We start from the raw sequence: 18,435 nt of genomic DNA on the forward strand, positions 1-18,435 counted from the left end.
CTCCGCGTCTTCTAAACTAGTGGTTGCGGGAGAGATACGGGTGAAGAGGGGGAGGGGGAGAGAGGCTCGACGTTATCACAATATCTGGGGGATATTACAGAGACTGAAGTCTGGCTTTTATATCAGAAAAAAACATATGCCAAGTGGATCTGAATTAAACGTGTTTCATCCATGGTAAGGATTTATGTTTTCTTTTTAAATCGTGTTTGCAGCGCATGGTGATAGAAGGCCACATTTGCATATTGTAGATTACATAAATATTTGTTGCCATTAAATTATTCCTTATGAGTGGTTAATGCAATGGTCAAATGGCTTGACAAAACAATATCGACATGAACTGAGAACAGTGTTTAGGTTGTCCATGTGAAAAAAATAAAACAAGTTGAATTTGATGAAAGACCAACAATTTAAAAAAAAATGCAATTCAACTGAACTTATTCAGATTTTCCAATTCATTGTTTCTTACCATATTTGTGTAAGAGATAAAAGATGCTCTATAGCCTAAAATCCCGCAGACCAACGAACGCGATTCGTTTGGCAGTTGTAATCAGATTTGTTGAGCCTTGCTATATGTAAAGACTAATCAATAAACTGCTACAAAAAGCAAATAGATTCAGCTGATTCAGATTTGCTGTCACAATTTTTTCCATATTATAAGCAGCACATTTCTTGCCTGAGAGGCAAACCCTGTAACCTAAACCATGAACCAATCTGCATTGTCATGAAATTCTGTCACTTGGCTTATTGCGGTCCTTGTACGATCAGCCGTATGATGGAATGTGGCAAAAAGAGAAGCAGACAGTCAGTTACATTTTATGTGTGTGAGAAAGGCAATACATGCAGGGATGTAATTTAGGTCGTATTTTATTATCTCTGCTAATGCATAGGCTAGGCTACATTCAGTGTGGAGAAACATGTTTTCTATCAACCGACTGTTGAAACGGCTGTTTCTTTTTACTGGCGCAGTTACTGTTTTTGTCCAATAACCTGGAATAGTATAACTTCCCTGCTAGTTTAATATTAGAAGCAGTACGTCAGAAAACCAATTGACGTAGTGATTGGTCACTGAAACAGGTTTTGAATAAGATTTTCTTTGAGCCGATATGATAACACTGATGCTGCGTCTCGGTTTCATTCAATATTACCAACACCATCACGAACTTGAATTGAAAGCATCAATTCCTTTACATTGCTTTTCTCAGTTCTCGGAAAGTTGGCGTCCGGCAGAACAACCGAATCAGCACCATGGATAGCGACCGTAGTTTGGAATGGATTTAAGTTTCTTGCAACATTTCTTGCAACATTTCACATAATAGTTTCGCTGAATCTTTTGCTATTAGGCCTGTATGATATTGTAGAATTGTATACATATACACTTGATTAAGTTTCTTGGAAACAATAATATGAAACGTTTGGGAACGATGTTTGCTTGTATTACGAATTTACATTATACGCAGAAACTTCCCTTGTAATTCATGTTCCCGAGAATAATCATTATACTTCTGCATTATATATATATCTTTAAATGTATTTCACATAGAGATATTGATTAATAGCATATGTACTGTAGCAATTAGATGTATAGCTACTGAACTATGGGTTTTGTAAATGTTACAGAGAGCACTGCAGTTTCTACTCAGAAACAACAGGTTCACTAAAGGACAAGGGCATAAGACAACTATGACACGTGGATGGCTTCTTACAGGCTCCTATGGAGGAAAGGTTAGGTGTAGGTCACATCCACCCCCACAAACCTGGAATTATGAATAATCTGTCTAGAGGGCCAATGGAGGGCACTGTCAGTGCTGTATGCCATCACATCCATCTTTCCAACAGGAAGTGTGGCACACTCTGACATGCACAGCTCACCCGAGATGGGATACCAGGATGGCAGATCAGGGGGTACAACAGGGCCAATTATAGTAATGGGTGTTGGGGTGATGTCAGTTCTTGACACGGTGCAGCTGCACACCAGGGGACAGACATGTCATAGAAGGAATATTCTATTCTACTCTAGAGTACTCAGTCTTGACAGTCTCCGCCATGAAACTGTGTGTCTTCTGAGAGCAGATGGAAATGCATGACTTTAGCTGATAATGAGTCAGTGAGCTGATAGTGAGAGAAAGAGAGAAAGCGAGAGAGAAAGAGAAAGAGAGGGAAAGAGAGAGTGTGTGAGAAAGAGGTCTGATGATGAACGATAAGCTCTTTGGGATGGAGGTGGGGGGATTTTAATAATGTTGCCCGCCTACACGTACAAATACACACACACACAGATTGATATACATGTACTCACACAAGCTTTTACACACTAACTAAGACACACATACAGTGCCTTTCGAAAGTATTCAGACCCCAAGACCTTTTCCACATTTTGTTACGTTACAGCCTTATTCTACAATGGATGAAAAAAAACATCCTCAGCAATCTACACACAATACCGAATAATGACAAAGCGAAAACAGGTTGTTAGAAATCTTGAAATACTTTATTTACATAAGTATTCAGACCCTTTGCTATGAGACTCAAAGTTGAGCTCAGGTGCATCCTGTTTCCATTGATCATCCTTGAGATGTTTCTACAACTTGATTGGAGTCCACCTGCGGTAAATTCAATTAATTGGACATGATTTGGAAAGGAAAACACCTGTCTATATAAGGTCCCACAGTTGACAGTGCATGTCAGAGAAGAAACCAAGCCATGAGGTCGAAGGAATTGTGCAGAAAGCTCTGAGACAGGATTGTGTTGAGGCGCAGATCTGGGGAAGGGTACGGAATTTGTTTGCAGCATTGAAGGTCCCCAAGAACACAGTGGCCTCCATCATTCTTAAATGGAAGAAGTTTGGAACCACCAAGACTCTTCCTAGAGCTGGCCGTCCGGCCAAACTGAGCAATCGGAGGAGAAGGGCCTTGGTCAGGGAGGTGACCAAGAACCCAATGGTCACTCTGACAGAGCTCTAGAGTTCCTCTGTGGAGATGGGAGAACATTCCAGAAGGACAACCATCTCTGCAGCACTCCACCAATCAGGCCTTTATGGTAGAATGGCCAGACGGAAGCCACTCTTCAGTAAAAGGCACATGACAGCCCGATTGAAGTTTGCCAAAAGGCACCTAAAGACTGTCAGACCATGAGAAACAAGATTTCTGGTCTGATGAAACCAAGATTGAGCTATTTGGCATGAATGCCAAGCGTCACGTCTGGAGGAAACCTAGCACCATCCCTACGGTGAAGCATGGTGGTAGCAGCATCATGCTATGGGGATGTTTTTCAGCGGCAGGGACTGGGAGACTAGTCAGGATTGAGGGAAAGATGAATGGAGCAAAGTACAGAGAGTTCCTTGATGAAAACCTGCTCCAGAGTGCTAAAGACCTCCGACTGGGGCGAAGGTTCACCTTCCAACAGGACAAATACCCTAAGCACACATCCAAGACAACGCAGGAGTGGCTTCATGACAAGTCTTTGAATGTCCTTGAGCCTGGACTTCAACCCAATCAAACATCTCTGGAGAGACCTGGAAATAGCTGTGCAGTGACGCTCCCCGTCCAACCTAACAGAGCTTGAGAGAATCTGCAGAGAAGAATATAAAAAACTCCCCAAATACAGGTATGCCAAGCTTGTAGCATCATACCCAAGAAGAATCAAGGCTGTAATCACTGCCAAAGGTGATTCAACAAAGTACTGTGTAAAGGGTCTGAATACTTATGTAAATGTGATATTTAATGTTTTATAAATTAGCCAACTTTTTTTTTAACTGTTTTTGCTTTGTCATTATGGGGTTTTGTGTGTAGATTGATGAGGGGGAAAAAACTATTTAATCAATTTTAGAATAAGGCTATAACGTAACAAAATGTGGAAAAAGTCAAGTGATCTGAATACTTTCCAAAGCAGTCAAATGCACACTCTGTTTTATGAACCCAGACAGACCCAGCATTGAGAGGTTACATTTTTTCCAGAGTCACACAGATAATGTGAGTAAACCAAACAACAGAGATGTTATAAACGGAAAGTCAGAGAGGAAGAGCAATATTGAAGAGACCTGTTGAGAGATGTGGAAAGAAATTGGTATGGAAAAGCACAGACTCTGATATATTAAGGACTAAAGACTTGTCCTTGGACAAAAAGGATAGCAATCTACTCAACAGACTGAGTAGCCTGAAATATGTTTTAAGAGGGATATCAATAAATAGTTACTGCAGACCTATTATTGGTACTCAATACAACAACAGTATGAAACAAAAAATAAATCAACTGCTTATCAATTACCTTTTGCTGTTGTGCTTGAAATATGTTGTTTTTGCCAATAGATTATCAAGATTTAAAGCGTGAACAATAGGAGGTTTTAGTGGATTAGTGGATGCGCTATCTACCTAGATTAAGGCATTACGTCAGTTGAAACTGCAGTGATAGATAGCAGCTAGGATGATAAATGTCATTCTACAGCTGAAACTACCCAGCCAGAAATAGCTTCTACTGCCTCCCTTATCAGAGTGGGAGTGCGAAGTGAGGAGTCTGGTTGGAAAATTGCGGGTGAATCGATGTCAACCCCTCTGTCGCTCCTGTCCTTTCCACAGCCCAGAGCAAGGGGTCAAACACTGGGACGCTCAGAGGCGGCGACAATCATGACACCACTGTGTGAGTAGGTGTGTGTGTTTGCAGCTGCAGCAGGTTCAACCTGAACAATTTTTTCACAACCAAATCTCTATATTTCATGTAAATGGCAGGGTCCATCCAAATTTTTTGGTGATTTCACATGTTTTAGAGGAATTTACCCCAAACTGCAAATCACTTCCTCATCCTCATGTATTTTGAGGGCCCTGAAAAAATGATCCAAATATCCAAATACATCATTTTAGAAACAGCAAAGCTCTCAGTATAGTAATGCAGGTCTTTAGATGTTGTACACCTGAAGTTGTGTCATTCCGAAATGTATCCGCAATGTTATATTCCCTTTTTTGCGACTCAAGCCTTCTCAAGCAGTTCCATTTTCCGTGTAGCCAGCTGCTACAGGTAACTTCCAAAAAAAGGAAATACTGTACTACTGTACTAACAAATAGTGTCTTAATTTTTGGGCGACCACCCCATGCTTTCAATATAAATTGTATCCCTCATTTACTCAAGTGTTTACTTTATTTAGGCAGTTAGGCCTACCTGTAAAATTGACTTTGGAGGTATCGCTTGAGTCGCAACAAAATGGAATATAGCCTAACGTTGCGGATAAAACTTGAAATGACACAATTTCATGTGTATGACATCTGAAGACCTGCATCACTAGACTGAGCGCTTTGCAGTTTGATGTATTTGGGTGTTTTTGGAGCCATTCAGGAAGTGATTTGCTGTTTGGGGTAAATTACTCTAAAACATAAGAAATCACCAAAAAATTGTCTGGATCCTTCTGCAAAATATATCATTTACATCATTTTTGTGTTGATTTGGTTGTAAAAAATTAAAACTTCTCAATTGACATGCCTAGATAAACACAGTATGACAGGGAAGAAAACATTTGGTGTGTCACGCCCTGGCCATAGAGAGGCTTTTATTCTCTATTTTGGTTAGGCCAGGGTGTGACTAGGGTGGGCATTCTAGTTTCTTTATTTCTATGTTTTCTGTTTCTATGTTTTGGCCAGGTATGGTTCTCAATCAGGGACAGCTGTCATTCGTTGTCTCTGATTGGGAATCATACTTAGGCAGCCTGTTTTTCCACCTTAGTTGTGGGTATTTGTCTGTGTTAGTGGCTTGTATAGCCCTATTCAGCTTCACGTTCGTTTTGTTGTTGTTTCTTGTTTTTGTTGGCAACATTCAAAATAAAAAGAAATGTACGCTTACCACGCTGCAACTTGGTCCGGTCATTTCCACCCTGACGACGAAAGTGACATGGTGTGAATCATTGAGAGATCTCAGGGAAGCAACCTGTGTCGGGGATTTGTATGCTGCAACTATATTGAATTAGCAGCTCCATGAAGCCCGCTGAGCATCGTTATCTGATTGGAGCAGTGTTGCCAACTCCTCAGTTAGGAAAGTAGCTATTGGCTGTCCTAAAAGTCGCTAAATGACATCATCAACTAATTTTCATAATTGGCCATGTGCATGTAATTGTGATGGACGCTGTAGGAGAAAGGAATAACGTCGTGGGATAGACAAAGTGAGTAAAAAACACCCTAAATATGTTTAGAACTACAAATGAACTTTCTTCTGTCGATTCTTGTTTTTTTTTATATCACAATTCCAACCCACCTCCTTTATCCTGGCTTGGGACCGGCAAAAGTGACCCAAAAGAGAGACTCTGGCGGAGTTACTAGTTTTTTATTTTATTATTATAATTATTTTTTATTTTAGTTTTTTAGTTTAGTTTTCTTAATTTGGTTTGGTTTTTAACCTTATGGTCCACTTAGGAGTTTACAACAAGTCACAGTAAAACATTTTTAACCATAACATAAAAAAAAAAAATAGTATACAATCTACATTAACAATCTAAATGGACCAAAAAGAGACAATAGAAAAAACTGTCAGTGGCAATGTGAGAAAATGATGGTAACTAGTCTGGCCCTAATTCAGGTTAATTGTTTTTTAAATGTAAGCCAGGGCGGGATCAGCCAGCGGCGGCTTCCCGCATGCGCGATTAATTTGTAGTCTGGACGTGGAAGGGTGAACATCTCCTGCTCTGACTGCAGCTGGGAGGGACTGCTGTGCGAGGACTGTGAGTGCTTTAGGACGGGGGTGGGGCCCACGGCAGCACCCGCTGCTCGTTGTGAAGAGTAAGAACGATACGTGCTTTCATGTCAGTCTCAAAGTCTCCAATAACACCAGAAAAAGTCGCTAGATTTGTCGCTAGTCGCTTTTTAAAAAATGTGTCGCTAGAGGGGTCTGAATACTCGCTAAATATAGCAACAAGGTCGCTAAGTTGGCAACACTGGACTGGAGCACTCACACTGTGACTGTTTTCCTGGTCCATCTTGGCAGAAATGACTAGTGCCTCTGAGCTGGAGTCCATAGATCTTAGACAAGACAGCTCTCTCTCCCTCGTCTGCTGTGGGAAAAACTCTGCTCAGACCCACACAATACACCTGGGCCCGGTTTACCAACAGCGATGGAATTTAGTTTTACGAGTGTTTTAATGATGCAGCCGAATATGTAACATGCATTTCCCAAAACACCACGCAGAGTGCATCGTTGGAGCATGTGTCGACACTGATAGGATCGAAAGAAAGTGAGCTCTGCTCTCGGGTCAGCTTTCTCTATTAAAATCTCACCTTAATAACATTATAATTATTTCACAATAATGACGACGGATCAGCAACAGTACCTCTACGATTGTATCCCTGAGTTGTCAAGAGTATCCCAGATGTAAATGGAAAAGGCCATATCTGCTCTGCCTCATCTCCTGTTGTAGTGAATCCATACTGTCAAGGACCAGGAGATACATACTATCTGTCTGCTTCTTTTCTTCATCACTACAGAGATGTTTATGGTCACACATGACTTCTTCAGAGGTGCTTGACAGATAAATCCACTGGAGAAATACTGAGTAGAGCCGCAGGCTGCATTCAGATGTAGGATCTTAATTTGCCAAGGCAGCAGGTACTCTTCCGGGAGTCCAATCACAATTACATAACACAACACATTATTACACACTACTCTACCATAACATATCTACATTACGACCGCAAGGCATTACAGAGGGTAGTGCGTACGTACATCACTGGGGGCAAGCATCCTGCCATCCAGGACCTCTATACCAGGCGGTGTCAGAGGAAGGCCCTAAAAATTGTCAAAGACTCCAGCCACCCCAGTCATAAACTGTTCTCTCTGCTACCGCACGGCAAGCGGTACCAGAGTGACAAGTCTAGGTCCAAAAGGCTTCTTAACAGCTTCTACCCCCAAGCCATAAGACTCCTGAACAGCTAATCAAATGGCTACCCAGACTATTTGCATTGTTCACCCCCCCAACACCTCTTTTACGCTGCTGCTACTGTCTATTTATTATCTATCCATAGTCACTTTAACTCTATCTACATGTACATATTACCTCAATTACCTCGACTAACCTGTTCCCCCCGCACATTGACTCTGTACCGGTACCCCCTGTAATAGCCTCGCTACTGTTATTTTACTGCTGCTCTTTAATTATTTTTTATTTTTATTTTTTACTTATCTATTTTTTACTTAACACTTATTTTTCTTAAAACTGCGTTGTTGGTGAAGGGCTTGTAAGTAAGCATTTCACTGTAAGGTCTACACCTGTTGTATTCGGCACATGTGACAGATAACATTTGATTTGATTTAATAATACAGCAAAATAACAATATTAAAATGTATGTGTGTGTAGCATGTGTTTGTGAATGCTGTGTGTGTGCCTGCACAGTCCAAACTGTTCCATAAAGTGTAGTTTTATCAGTTTTCTAAATCAGATTTTACTACTTGACTGAGTTACATGATGTGGAATAGAGTTCCATGTAGTAATGGCTCTATGTAGTACTGTGCATTTCCCGTAGTCTGTTCTGGACTTGGGGACAGTGAAGAGACCTCTGGTGGCATGTCTTGTGGGGTATGCGAGGGTGTCTGAGCTGTGCGCTAGTTGCTTAAACAGACAGCTCGGTGATTTCAACATGTCAATATTTCACAAAGACATGCTGGCCCTCCGTGTACCTCTAAGGGCCAGCCGTGCTGCTCTGTTCTGGGCCAATTGTAATTTGCCTATGTGTCTCTTTGTGGCAATTGACCATATGACTGGACAGTGGTCCAGGTGTGACAAAACTAGGGACTATAGTAGTTGTTTTGTTGATAGCGATGTCAAGAAAGCATAGTAGTGCTTTATTATGGACAGACCTCTCCCCATCTTAGCTACCGTTGCATCAATGTGTTTTGACCATGACAGTTTACAATCCATGGTTACACCAAGCAGTTTAGTCTCATTAACTTGCTCAATTTCCACATTATTCATTACAAGATTTAGTTGAGGTTTAGGATTTAGTGAATGATTTGTCCTAAATACAATGCTTTTAGTTTTTGAAATATTTAGGACCAGCTTATTTCTTGACACCCATTCTGAAACTGACTGCAGCTCTTTGCAGTGCCAGTGGCAGGTCATTGGTAAAGATTTTAAAAAGTAGGTGCCTAGACAGCTGCCCTGGGGAATGCCTGACTCTACCTGGATTATGTTGGAGATGCTTCCATTAAAGAACACCCTCTGTGTTCTGTTAGACAGGTAAGTCTCGATCCACAATATAGCAGGGGATGTAAAGCCATAACACATACGTTTCTCCAGCAGCAGATTCTTCTTAACAATTTCTCTCAGCCAATCATCAGTCATTTGTGTAAGTGCCATCTGTACACGTTGAATGCCCTTCCCTGTAAGCGTGCTTCAAGTATGTTGTTAATTTGTTTACTGTGAAATAGCATTGTATCTGGTCAAACACCATTTCTAAACGTTTACTAAGAAGGGTTGTTAACAGGCTTACTCTGGTCGGCTGTTTGAGCCAGTAAAGGGTGCTTTGCTATTCTTGGGTAGCGAAATTACTTTTGCTTCCCTCCAGGCCTGAGGGCACACATTTTCCTGTAGGCTTAGATTGAATAGATGGCAAATAGGAGTGGCAATATAGTCACTATCATCCTCAGTAATTTTCCATCCAAGTTTTCAGACCCAGGGTGCTTGTCATTGTTGATAGAAAACAACATTTCTTTCACCTCTTCCACACTCACTTTACAGAATTCAAAATGATAATATCAAATCAAATCAAATTTATTTATATAGCCCTTCTTAAATCAGCTGATATCTCAAAGTGCTGTACAGAAACCCAGCCTAAAACCCCAAACAGCAAGCAATGCAGGTGTGGAAGCACGGGACTAATACTTGCCTTTCATAATTTGGTCAGTTATGTATGGAGGTGTAGGTTCATAATTTGTTGTTGTTATGTCATTTCTGAATTTTCAATGAAAAAATCTTTCAAGTAGTTGGCAATATCAATGGGTTTTTTGATGAATGAGCCATCTGATTCAATGAATGATGGAGCTGAGGTTGCCTTTTTGCCCAACATTTTATTTAAGGTGCTTTTTAGTATCATTCTTTATATAATTTATTTTTGTTTCATAGGAATTTCTTCTTCTTTTTGTTAAGTTTAGTCACGTGATTTCCCAATTTATAGTACGTTTGCCACTCGGCTGTGCAGCCAGACATTTTGCCATTCCTTTTGCCTCATCCCCCTCAACCACAATTCCTCATCAATCCACAGGGATTTAACAGTTTTTACAATAATTTTCTTAATGAGTGCTTGCTTATTAGTAACTGGAATAAGCAATTTCGTAAAATATTTAAGTGCTGCGTCAGGATGTTCCTCATTACACACATCAGACCAACAAATATTTGTCACATTTTCAACATAGGAATCATTGCAAAACCTCTTGTATGATCACTTATACACTATTTTAGGTCATCTTTGAAACTTTGTTTTTCCTAGATATGGCTGTTATGATCATTACATCCGATGGGTGTGGATACTGCTTTAGAGCAGATTTCTGCAGCATTAGATGTGATCAATACAAGTGGATGATTTAGTTCCTGTTCTGTTTGTGAATACTCTGGTAGGTTTACTGATAACCTGAACCAGGTTGCAGGCACTGGTTACAGTTTGAAGCATTTTCTTGAGTGGACAGCTTGACGAAAGCCACTTAATATTTAGGTTACTCAGAAAATATGCAAACTTGTAATGTATTTGAGTTTTAAAAATGCTTCTAACGTTTGTAATTTCCACTTTGACATTTCAAACGTGATTTGCCTTAACAAAAAAATGTGTCAACCCCCACAAATTATAATCTGCATAATAATGAACATTTCCTATTGCTGAAGGATTATTTTACTGCGGTAGCAAACTGGCTCAAATTAAGATCCTACATCTGTATGTATACAGTAGTATCAAATCAAATCACATCTTACTCGTCACATGCTTTGTAAACAACAGGTGTGGACTAACAGTAAAATGCTTACTTACATGCCCTTCCCAACAAAGCAGAGAAAGAAAATAGCTAAATACTAGAAAAGTAAAACATGTAATAATATATACACAATGAGTAATAATAACTTGGCTGTACAAGGACTACCAGTACCAGTTGATGTGCAGGGCTACGAGGTAAGAGGTAGATATGTACATATAACGAAGAATAAAGTTACAGATAGTAAACAGCAGCAGCAGCGTATGTGATAGACTAACTATTTATCAGTATTATGGCTTGGGGGTAGAAGCTGTTCAGGGTCCTGTTGGTTCCAGACTTGGTGCATCGGTATGGCTTGCCATGCGGTAGCTGAGAGAACAGTCTATGACCTGGGTGGCTGGAGTCTTCAACAATTTATTGATGTATTTATTTAATATTGTAGAGGAACAATATATAGAGAAAGGAGAGTCTCTCTCTCTGTAATTCTGAAACGCTAATAATCTATAATGGTGGTTAATCCAGTAACTGTAATAATACTTTACTACATTGTTTCAAAGGCATCAATCCACTTTGATGCAGATCATTGTGGATCGTCATCCACTTTGATGCAGATCATTGTGGATCGTCATCCACTTTGGTTCAGATCATTGTGGATCGTCATCCACTTTGCTGCAGATCATTGTGGATCGTCATCCACTTTGATGCAGATCATTGTGGATCGTCATCCACTTTGGTGCAGATCATTGTGGATCGTCAAGTTGCCTTCCGCCCCAGTCGACAGATTGGGTCTTTAGCATGGGCAGACTAGTGTCAGACACATACACACACACACACACACACACACACACACACACACACACACCTGTCTCTTATACACATCTAGATGTGTATAAGAGACAGACCTCTCCCTCAGCCCATCTCAACTCAGCACCTGTCAACTGCTTCCCACTCCACCCACGGAGTCCCCTGGCTGCGAACCAGTAATGACAAAGTAACAACTGTTATTAAACTGCCATTGATTCCCAACAGAATTATTTAGGCAAATAGGCCATAATAAAAAGGGGTGGATGGATTAAATGTAATTGAGTGTATTGATCACAGTCTGAATGAAAGACAGACCGAGCCCTAGTCATTGTAAGGAATTACTCCGACTAACTCAAATTAAACTGTGTTTGTAAATGCTGCACTGTTAAAATGAAGTGCTTTGTAACACCAAAACTAGTGGCAACTGAGCTGCCACCAACTTGAAGGAGACGAAACCTTAACTTTGCAGGAGTATTGAAACACATCATCCTCAGATGTTTTGAAACATAACATGGTGTGTTGTAACACCACTTCATCAAGTGTTGTGCAACACCTTGCCAGGGACTGGGAGCCCTAACAGAAAAGATTGAAAACACTATTTTGTTGTTTCGAGTCCTGTTCAGTGCAGAATTAGATACCTTCTCTTTTGGTGCTGTTTCCTCTCTCTAAAACAATGTGTCAAACACATTCTGTGTATTAAAACACTTACGTTAGGTTTACATTCCAATATATATTATGCATGCTTAGGGATGGTTAGTTAGACGTCTCAATATGTGTTTCAACACAGCCAAAGAAAGACTCTGGCTTATAATATTGTTGTAACAGAAGTCACGAGTCTCTCAACCTATTTCATGTGAGGTTGTTGGATATATTGCTACACTCAGGGGGAATGAAGAACAGAAATAGACAAATAATATCTTCCCTCTTCATTCTGGCTCCCCCAACTCCCTTCCCCACAACCACCACTAACTACTTCTCTATTATACCCAGATGATTACACTCTGTGTTTCGGTTTGTATAGCCACTGTCTGTCCCCATGCTCGTTGTTCACCTGGGTTATGAAATAGAGTTGTTTATTAACATGAACAGGGCACGTTGAATCACCTTAGCATAGAACTAAATATCCCAGTTGACATACGGGGGAAGCTCATTCATAGCTAGACAGCTTTTTATTTCTCTCTGCACAAGATGCATCTCCTTCTCTCCATCCAAATAGATCACTAGATCCCATAGGGTGGGTCGGGACACACTGGTGAGCCACAGGCAGCCAGTCCCTCCTCCTCTTGGGTCACGGGGAAAGTTGTGGCTGGATTTTTTGTTGTTGAGATCATTGAAATAGATTACTTAGAGGAAGGTTTGGTAGAATTAATATTCCAAGAACATCATTATGTTGATTTTCAGTCACAGAAAAAAATATTATAATAATTAAATCAGTATTAGGAGTCATTTAAAAGTTTAGACAAGTCAATTCACCTTATCACATCCTGTTGGATATCAGATTAGTTTTTGAGTCATTGCCTCATCTTTCTGTATCTCACAATTGCAGATTTTGAGATAATCTCACTTTTAAGCACTAAATTATTAATTATTCACTATGTTTTACATATTACCATATTACTGCAGCGGGAAGTTGCTCTTTTGCTGATGGGAGGCAAAAAGTCCAAGTCATGCATAGTTAATTCTCTGCAAAGTCAAACTTTATTCAACTCTGCATAGTTATAGTTTAGGAATACCAGGAAAGTTAGTAAAATAAGCCAGTTTTAGCATAGTGCGGTCAAGGACCAGTATCATCTGTCTAAAATGTTTTTGTTACACCAGATGGGTGCTGCATCTTTTTGTCATTTCACCTCATGAGATGGCTATCCAGACACTCCTTGTCTTGCTCTTACAGACACACTTCATATCAAAGGCTTCAATTGCAGTCACTCTGAGATTGCATTGGTAATGCAGTATAACTGTTGTACCGCTGCATACTAGACATTAGATAGATGCGTAGACCAACCAAAGTAACCATCTTAACCACCTTTTAGCACTGCCTGTCTGTACTGTACATTTATAATTCTATGACATCACTTTGTTTTTCATCACAGGTTCACCAGCTTCCTCTTCAAGATGGCCAGTCTGCGCTAAGCTAACTAGCTGGGTGTAGCAGATTTGACTGGAGGAAGAGGTGCCAGAGGCACCATGGGAGATGGAGGAGCCCTCCATACGGAGGGGAACGCCCTCCTCAAAGCCGTCTTCCAGGGCAAGCTGCGACTGACCCGGCTCCTCCTGGAAGGGGGWGCCTACATCAACGAAGGCAACGAGCGGGGCGAGACCCCCATCTCTGCTGCCTGCCTGGCTGGCTACGAGGACCCCCAGAGCCGCCAGAGRATGGTGCGCTACCTCCTGGAGAAAGGAGCCGATCCCAACATCCCAGACAAGTCTGGGCGGACCGCCCTGATGCATGCCTGTGTCGAGCAGGCGGGCAAAGAGGTGGTGTCCCTGCTCCTAGAGAATGGAGCTGACCCCAGCCTCAAGGACTACACAGGCTCCTCCGCCCTGGTCCATGCCATCAACAGAGGTGACCGAGACACCCTCCAGGTCCTGCTGGACGCCTGCAAGGCCAAGGGCAAGGAAGTGATCATCATCACCACAGACACGTCACCCTCGGGCACCAAGAAGACCAAGCAGTACCTCAACTCCCCCCCATCACCAGGGGTGGTGGACAAGCTTTCGCCCGTGGCCTGCATGTCGCCCTCAGAGGTGGCGATCCGGACCTCCAATTCCCCTGCAGCAGAGAAGGTTGAGGAGGAGGACAGTATCTTCAGCTTTGCGCTGACATCAGCCTTACCCCTACCCTCCACTAGAGCCCTAGGGGAGAAAAGGCCGCCTCCCCGCAAACTCCTGAAGAGGCTCAACTCTGAGCCTTGGGGGCTGGTAGCACCCTCAGTGCTCAGCAGGGTCCCACAGGAGAGGGTTGATGGTGGACTGGAGGAGGAAGGTGGAGGTAGGATCATCACTGATATGAATGGTCTGTCAATCTCGGGTTCTGGCAGGCCTCTCCTGTCTCGTCGGCACAGCATCGAAACACACGACCCCTGCTCGCCCAAACTCATTGACCGATCCTGCTCAGAGGACTGCGCAGCCCTTTGTAGCTCCTCCTGGGCCGACAAGGTCCAACAGCACCAGATCCTGTACCGCAGGAACACCGCACCGGAGTCTCAGGAAAATACATGCGGACCAGGGGCGGTGGCTTCACGCACCCTGGCTCACCCCAAACTTACACGTATGGAGCACTATGAGTCAGAAACACACCTGTGTCCTGAGTCCATCCCTGGATCTCCAGACTCAGGGCGCGTGTCGGTGGAGCGGAGGAAGTACAACGCCTCGCCCCTCTCTCTGCTCACCACCTCCTCCCGGGAATCCCTTGAGAGCATCCCCAATTCTATCTCCCCCATCACCATGCGCAGACGGTCCCCAGGCCTCCTGGAGCGCAGAGGCTCAGGCACCCTCCTCTTGGACCACATCTCCCACACCCGCCCCGGGTTCTTGCCCCCACTCAATGTCAACCCCCACCGGCCCATCCCAGACATCCGGGCCAATGGCAAGCCCACTTCCCCCRTCCACTCTGGTCCCAAGATCCTGGTTCCAGTTGCCCCTGCCTCACCCAAGAGAGGCCCAGACTTCAAGATGAAGAAGAAACTGATGAGGAGGCACTCCATGCAGACGGAACAGATGAAGCAGCTCTCCACCTTCCAGGAGATCCTGACAGAGAAGGTCATTGAGTCCAACGGGGACTGAGACTTAAAATGACATGTGAGGGCAAGTTGGGGTACAGTGGTGGATCACATCTATCTAATTAGTCCATCATTATCCTCAACCAGTGCTTAAACCAGGACTACTAATGTGAATTTGGCTCATTCAGAGTGAGACCTCAGTCCCATCCTTGTTCTGTGTCAAGTGCAGATGGTTATTTTTATTTTTAGGTGACCTATTTTAATTTGTTGTGTGTGCTGTCACAGAAAGCTGGTTGATTGAGTAATACGGTTTACAGCAGATGTTCTTTTCATTTCTCCTCAAATGATTTATTAATATACCATTTGCAGTCAACAGAAATAGAAACGTATTTCTGTGTTTTTAGATGTTTACAGACTGCAAAATGTGCGCCAATGTCATGCCTATTGTTCCGTGTGCTGAATACATTTTCGTCCCCTCTGAAAGCAGTCACAATATCTATCTATGACACTTTAAGTCGAAAGAAGAAATCAACAGTAAAGATGCTAGCAACAGCTTACTTTGAATTGTCATTCTGAATGCGCTGTCTTCCCGATTTTCAATTCTTGCGTTAGCTGCTTTAAAACGTCAAACTTCAACCCTAAAATGCTCTCATGTTGATGGGTTTGTTTGGGGGAGAATGATGCTGCATTACATGAAATAGTTTTCAAGACATATTTCCCGAAGATTCCACTGTCATTGTATTGTTGCTGTTATCTACTTTCACTGTATTTATTTGCCTTTACCTTTTAACCACTTGAGATTTTGTGTTTTAGAGAGCTATTTGGCTATATGGTCTAACCACACGCCTGACTTACCCTGACAACTACAGTGGGATCATCATGTGGGACCCTTCATGAGTATCACACTGTAATAATGTTATTATCAATTGATAAATAAAAAAATAAAAAAAGTCAATTGAAGTGCAATTAATTTCATACAAAATTCCAAAGAAATCCCATGAACGCATGTTTGTTTACATTGGAGTGTGTGAATACTGTAAGATGGCTTTTAGAAGAATTAACCTCAAATAATTGCACATTGGTGCTGTGCCTTTCCATATGGAAAGAGCTCCTAGCACATATTAACTGTAAATAATGTAAAGATAAGACAAACCTAATTTGCTTATGAAATATGTCCATGTGCTGTACTGTAATGTCAATGGATTTCCTTCATCTATGGTGGATGTGAAGTTGTCTTTACAAATTGTACATTGAAAGCAATCTGAAGCACTTCTTAACATTTACTGTACACAGATTTGCCGAAAGGGAGAGTTTTAGGCTCACAGAACTAACATTTACAGTTACTTACACATTTAGATTGTCACTTATAAATAATTCCCATTTGAATATTGTGAGATTTAAGAGAAAAAAAGTTAGAAAATGTTTACCAAGCTTACAATGTGACCGCTTGTCCCGCTTCCATTTGAAATATTTCTGTCTTTAATGAAATAATGTTTATGTGCTACAAGGTTTAATATTGACCTCCTGTTGATTGAACTGTATGTAGGTTACTTGAAGTTTAAGGGAAATACAAACAAAAAATACATATTTTTGTATGCCTGTTAGGAAATAGCAAAGTAAATTCTAATATGTAATCTATTTTCACGTTTGAACTTGATTGTAATTTGATTGTGGAATAAATATTTGTTAAATGTTCGTAAGTGAATTATAACAACCTTTAGTTGTCATGTGTCTTTAATATGAGATTTGTCATAAGAAATGTATTCATAAAATTGATAATACTCTACTTTCAGTATCAAGAATCAACCAATCTCCATTCATTTGGATATTTGTTCAAAAAAATGATATGCTTCATTTTCTGTGATGGCTAGAATCACAGGGTGCAAAATATTTTCCATACTAATCTTAGTTATTGGGTATTCAGTACATGTTTGAGACTATTAGCCAGCATGAATGACAAAATCATATCTTATGTAACAGAATTCCTCCTCCTCTTCATACGAAAAGGAGGAGTGGTGATTCGACCAAGACGCAGCGTTGTAACTTGACATTATATTTATTAAACAAAACCGAAAAAACAGGAAGAACACTTGAATAGATACAAAACAACAAACGACGTAGACTGACCTGAACGTAAGAACTTACATGAAACACGAAGAACGCACGAACAGGAAAAACAGACTACACAAAAACCGAACGAACAAACAAACCGAAAACAGTCCCGTGTGGCGCAACATACACAGACACAGGAGACAACCACCCACAAACAAACAGTGTGAAAACACCTACCTTAATATGGCTCTCAATCAGAGGAAATGAAAACCACCTGCCTCTAATTGAGAGCCATATCAGGTCACCCTTTAAACCAACATAGAAACAGAAAACATAGACTGCCCACCCAAACTCACGTCCTGACCAACTAACACATACAAAACTAACAGAAAACAGGTCAGGAACGTGACATCTTAATTGAGAAAAATATCCACCACGGCCAATATTGATTAGAAGCCTGCCTGACTCTGCTGCACATGGAGGGAAGACAAAGTATTTATTTTAGCCAGAAGTGACCTCCACACATTCATCTGTTAAACAAGATGCACTCCAGCACATGTGGAAGATCTTCTTTGGCAAAGGCCTGGAGAAGGGACTTTAGATTGCGTCATCATAGGCTAAGCATGAGATAACATACACTAACACTGCAATGGATAAAGGAGTCATTTGGTGAGGTAGACTTAATCTCCATAAAAGCATAACTTTGGACATGGTTAATAGATTAAAGTATGTTTTGTGAAAGTATATATACAAACTTTCTAATACAGTGGGGTCCAAAGTCAATTGATCCCTTGATAAAGATGAGCAAAAAAATACAAACATAATAATAATACAAATACTGTGTTATATTGTATGCTCAAATAAATGGAAAAAGTATATTATTTTATACTAATACAATTGCTCAGAGAAAGAAAGCGATTTTGTTTAACAAGTAATAAAA

The 18,435-nt window shown here is 41.2% G+C and overlaps 2 protein-coding genes across 2 annotated transcripts in view; one reads left to right on the top strand and one right to left on the bottom strand.

Annotated features, from left to right (window-relative positions):
- Nucleotides 1-18,435, bottom strand: part of LOC111965006 (DNA-directed RNA polymerase III subunit RPC7-like) — a 737,315-nt gene that overhangs the window by 13,399 nt on the left and 705,481 nt on the right. The gene's annotated exons all lie outside the window — the stretch shown is intronic.
- Nucleotides 38-17,134, top strand: LOC111964998 (ankyrin repeat domain-containing protein 34A-like). Its single transcript, XM_023988925.1, has 2 exons — nt 38-174; nt 13,815-17,134. Exon 2 carries the CDS (start codon nt 13,909-13,911, stop codon nt 15,505-15,507), a length of 1,599 nt encoding a protein of 532 aa, XP_023844693.1. The 5' UTR covers nt 38-174; nt 13,815-13,908; the 3' UTR covers nt 15,508-17,134.

Source organism: Salvelinus sp. IW2-2015, linkage group LG6.1 (genome assembly GCF_002910315.2).
Source record: "Salvelinus sp. IW2-2015 linkage group LG6.1, ASM291031v2, whole genome shotgun sequence".
Lineage (NCBI taxonomy): Eukaryota > Metazoa > Chordata > Actinopteri > Salmoniformes > Salmonidae > Salvelinus > Salvelinus sp. IW2-2015.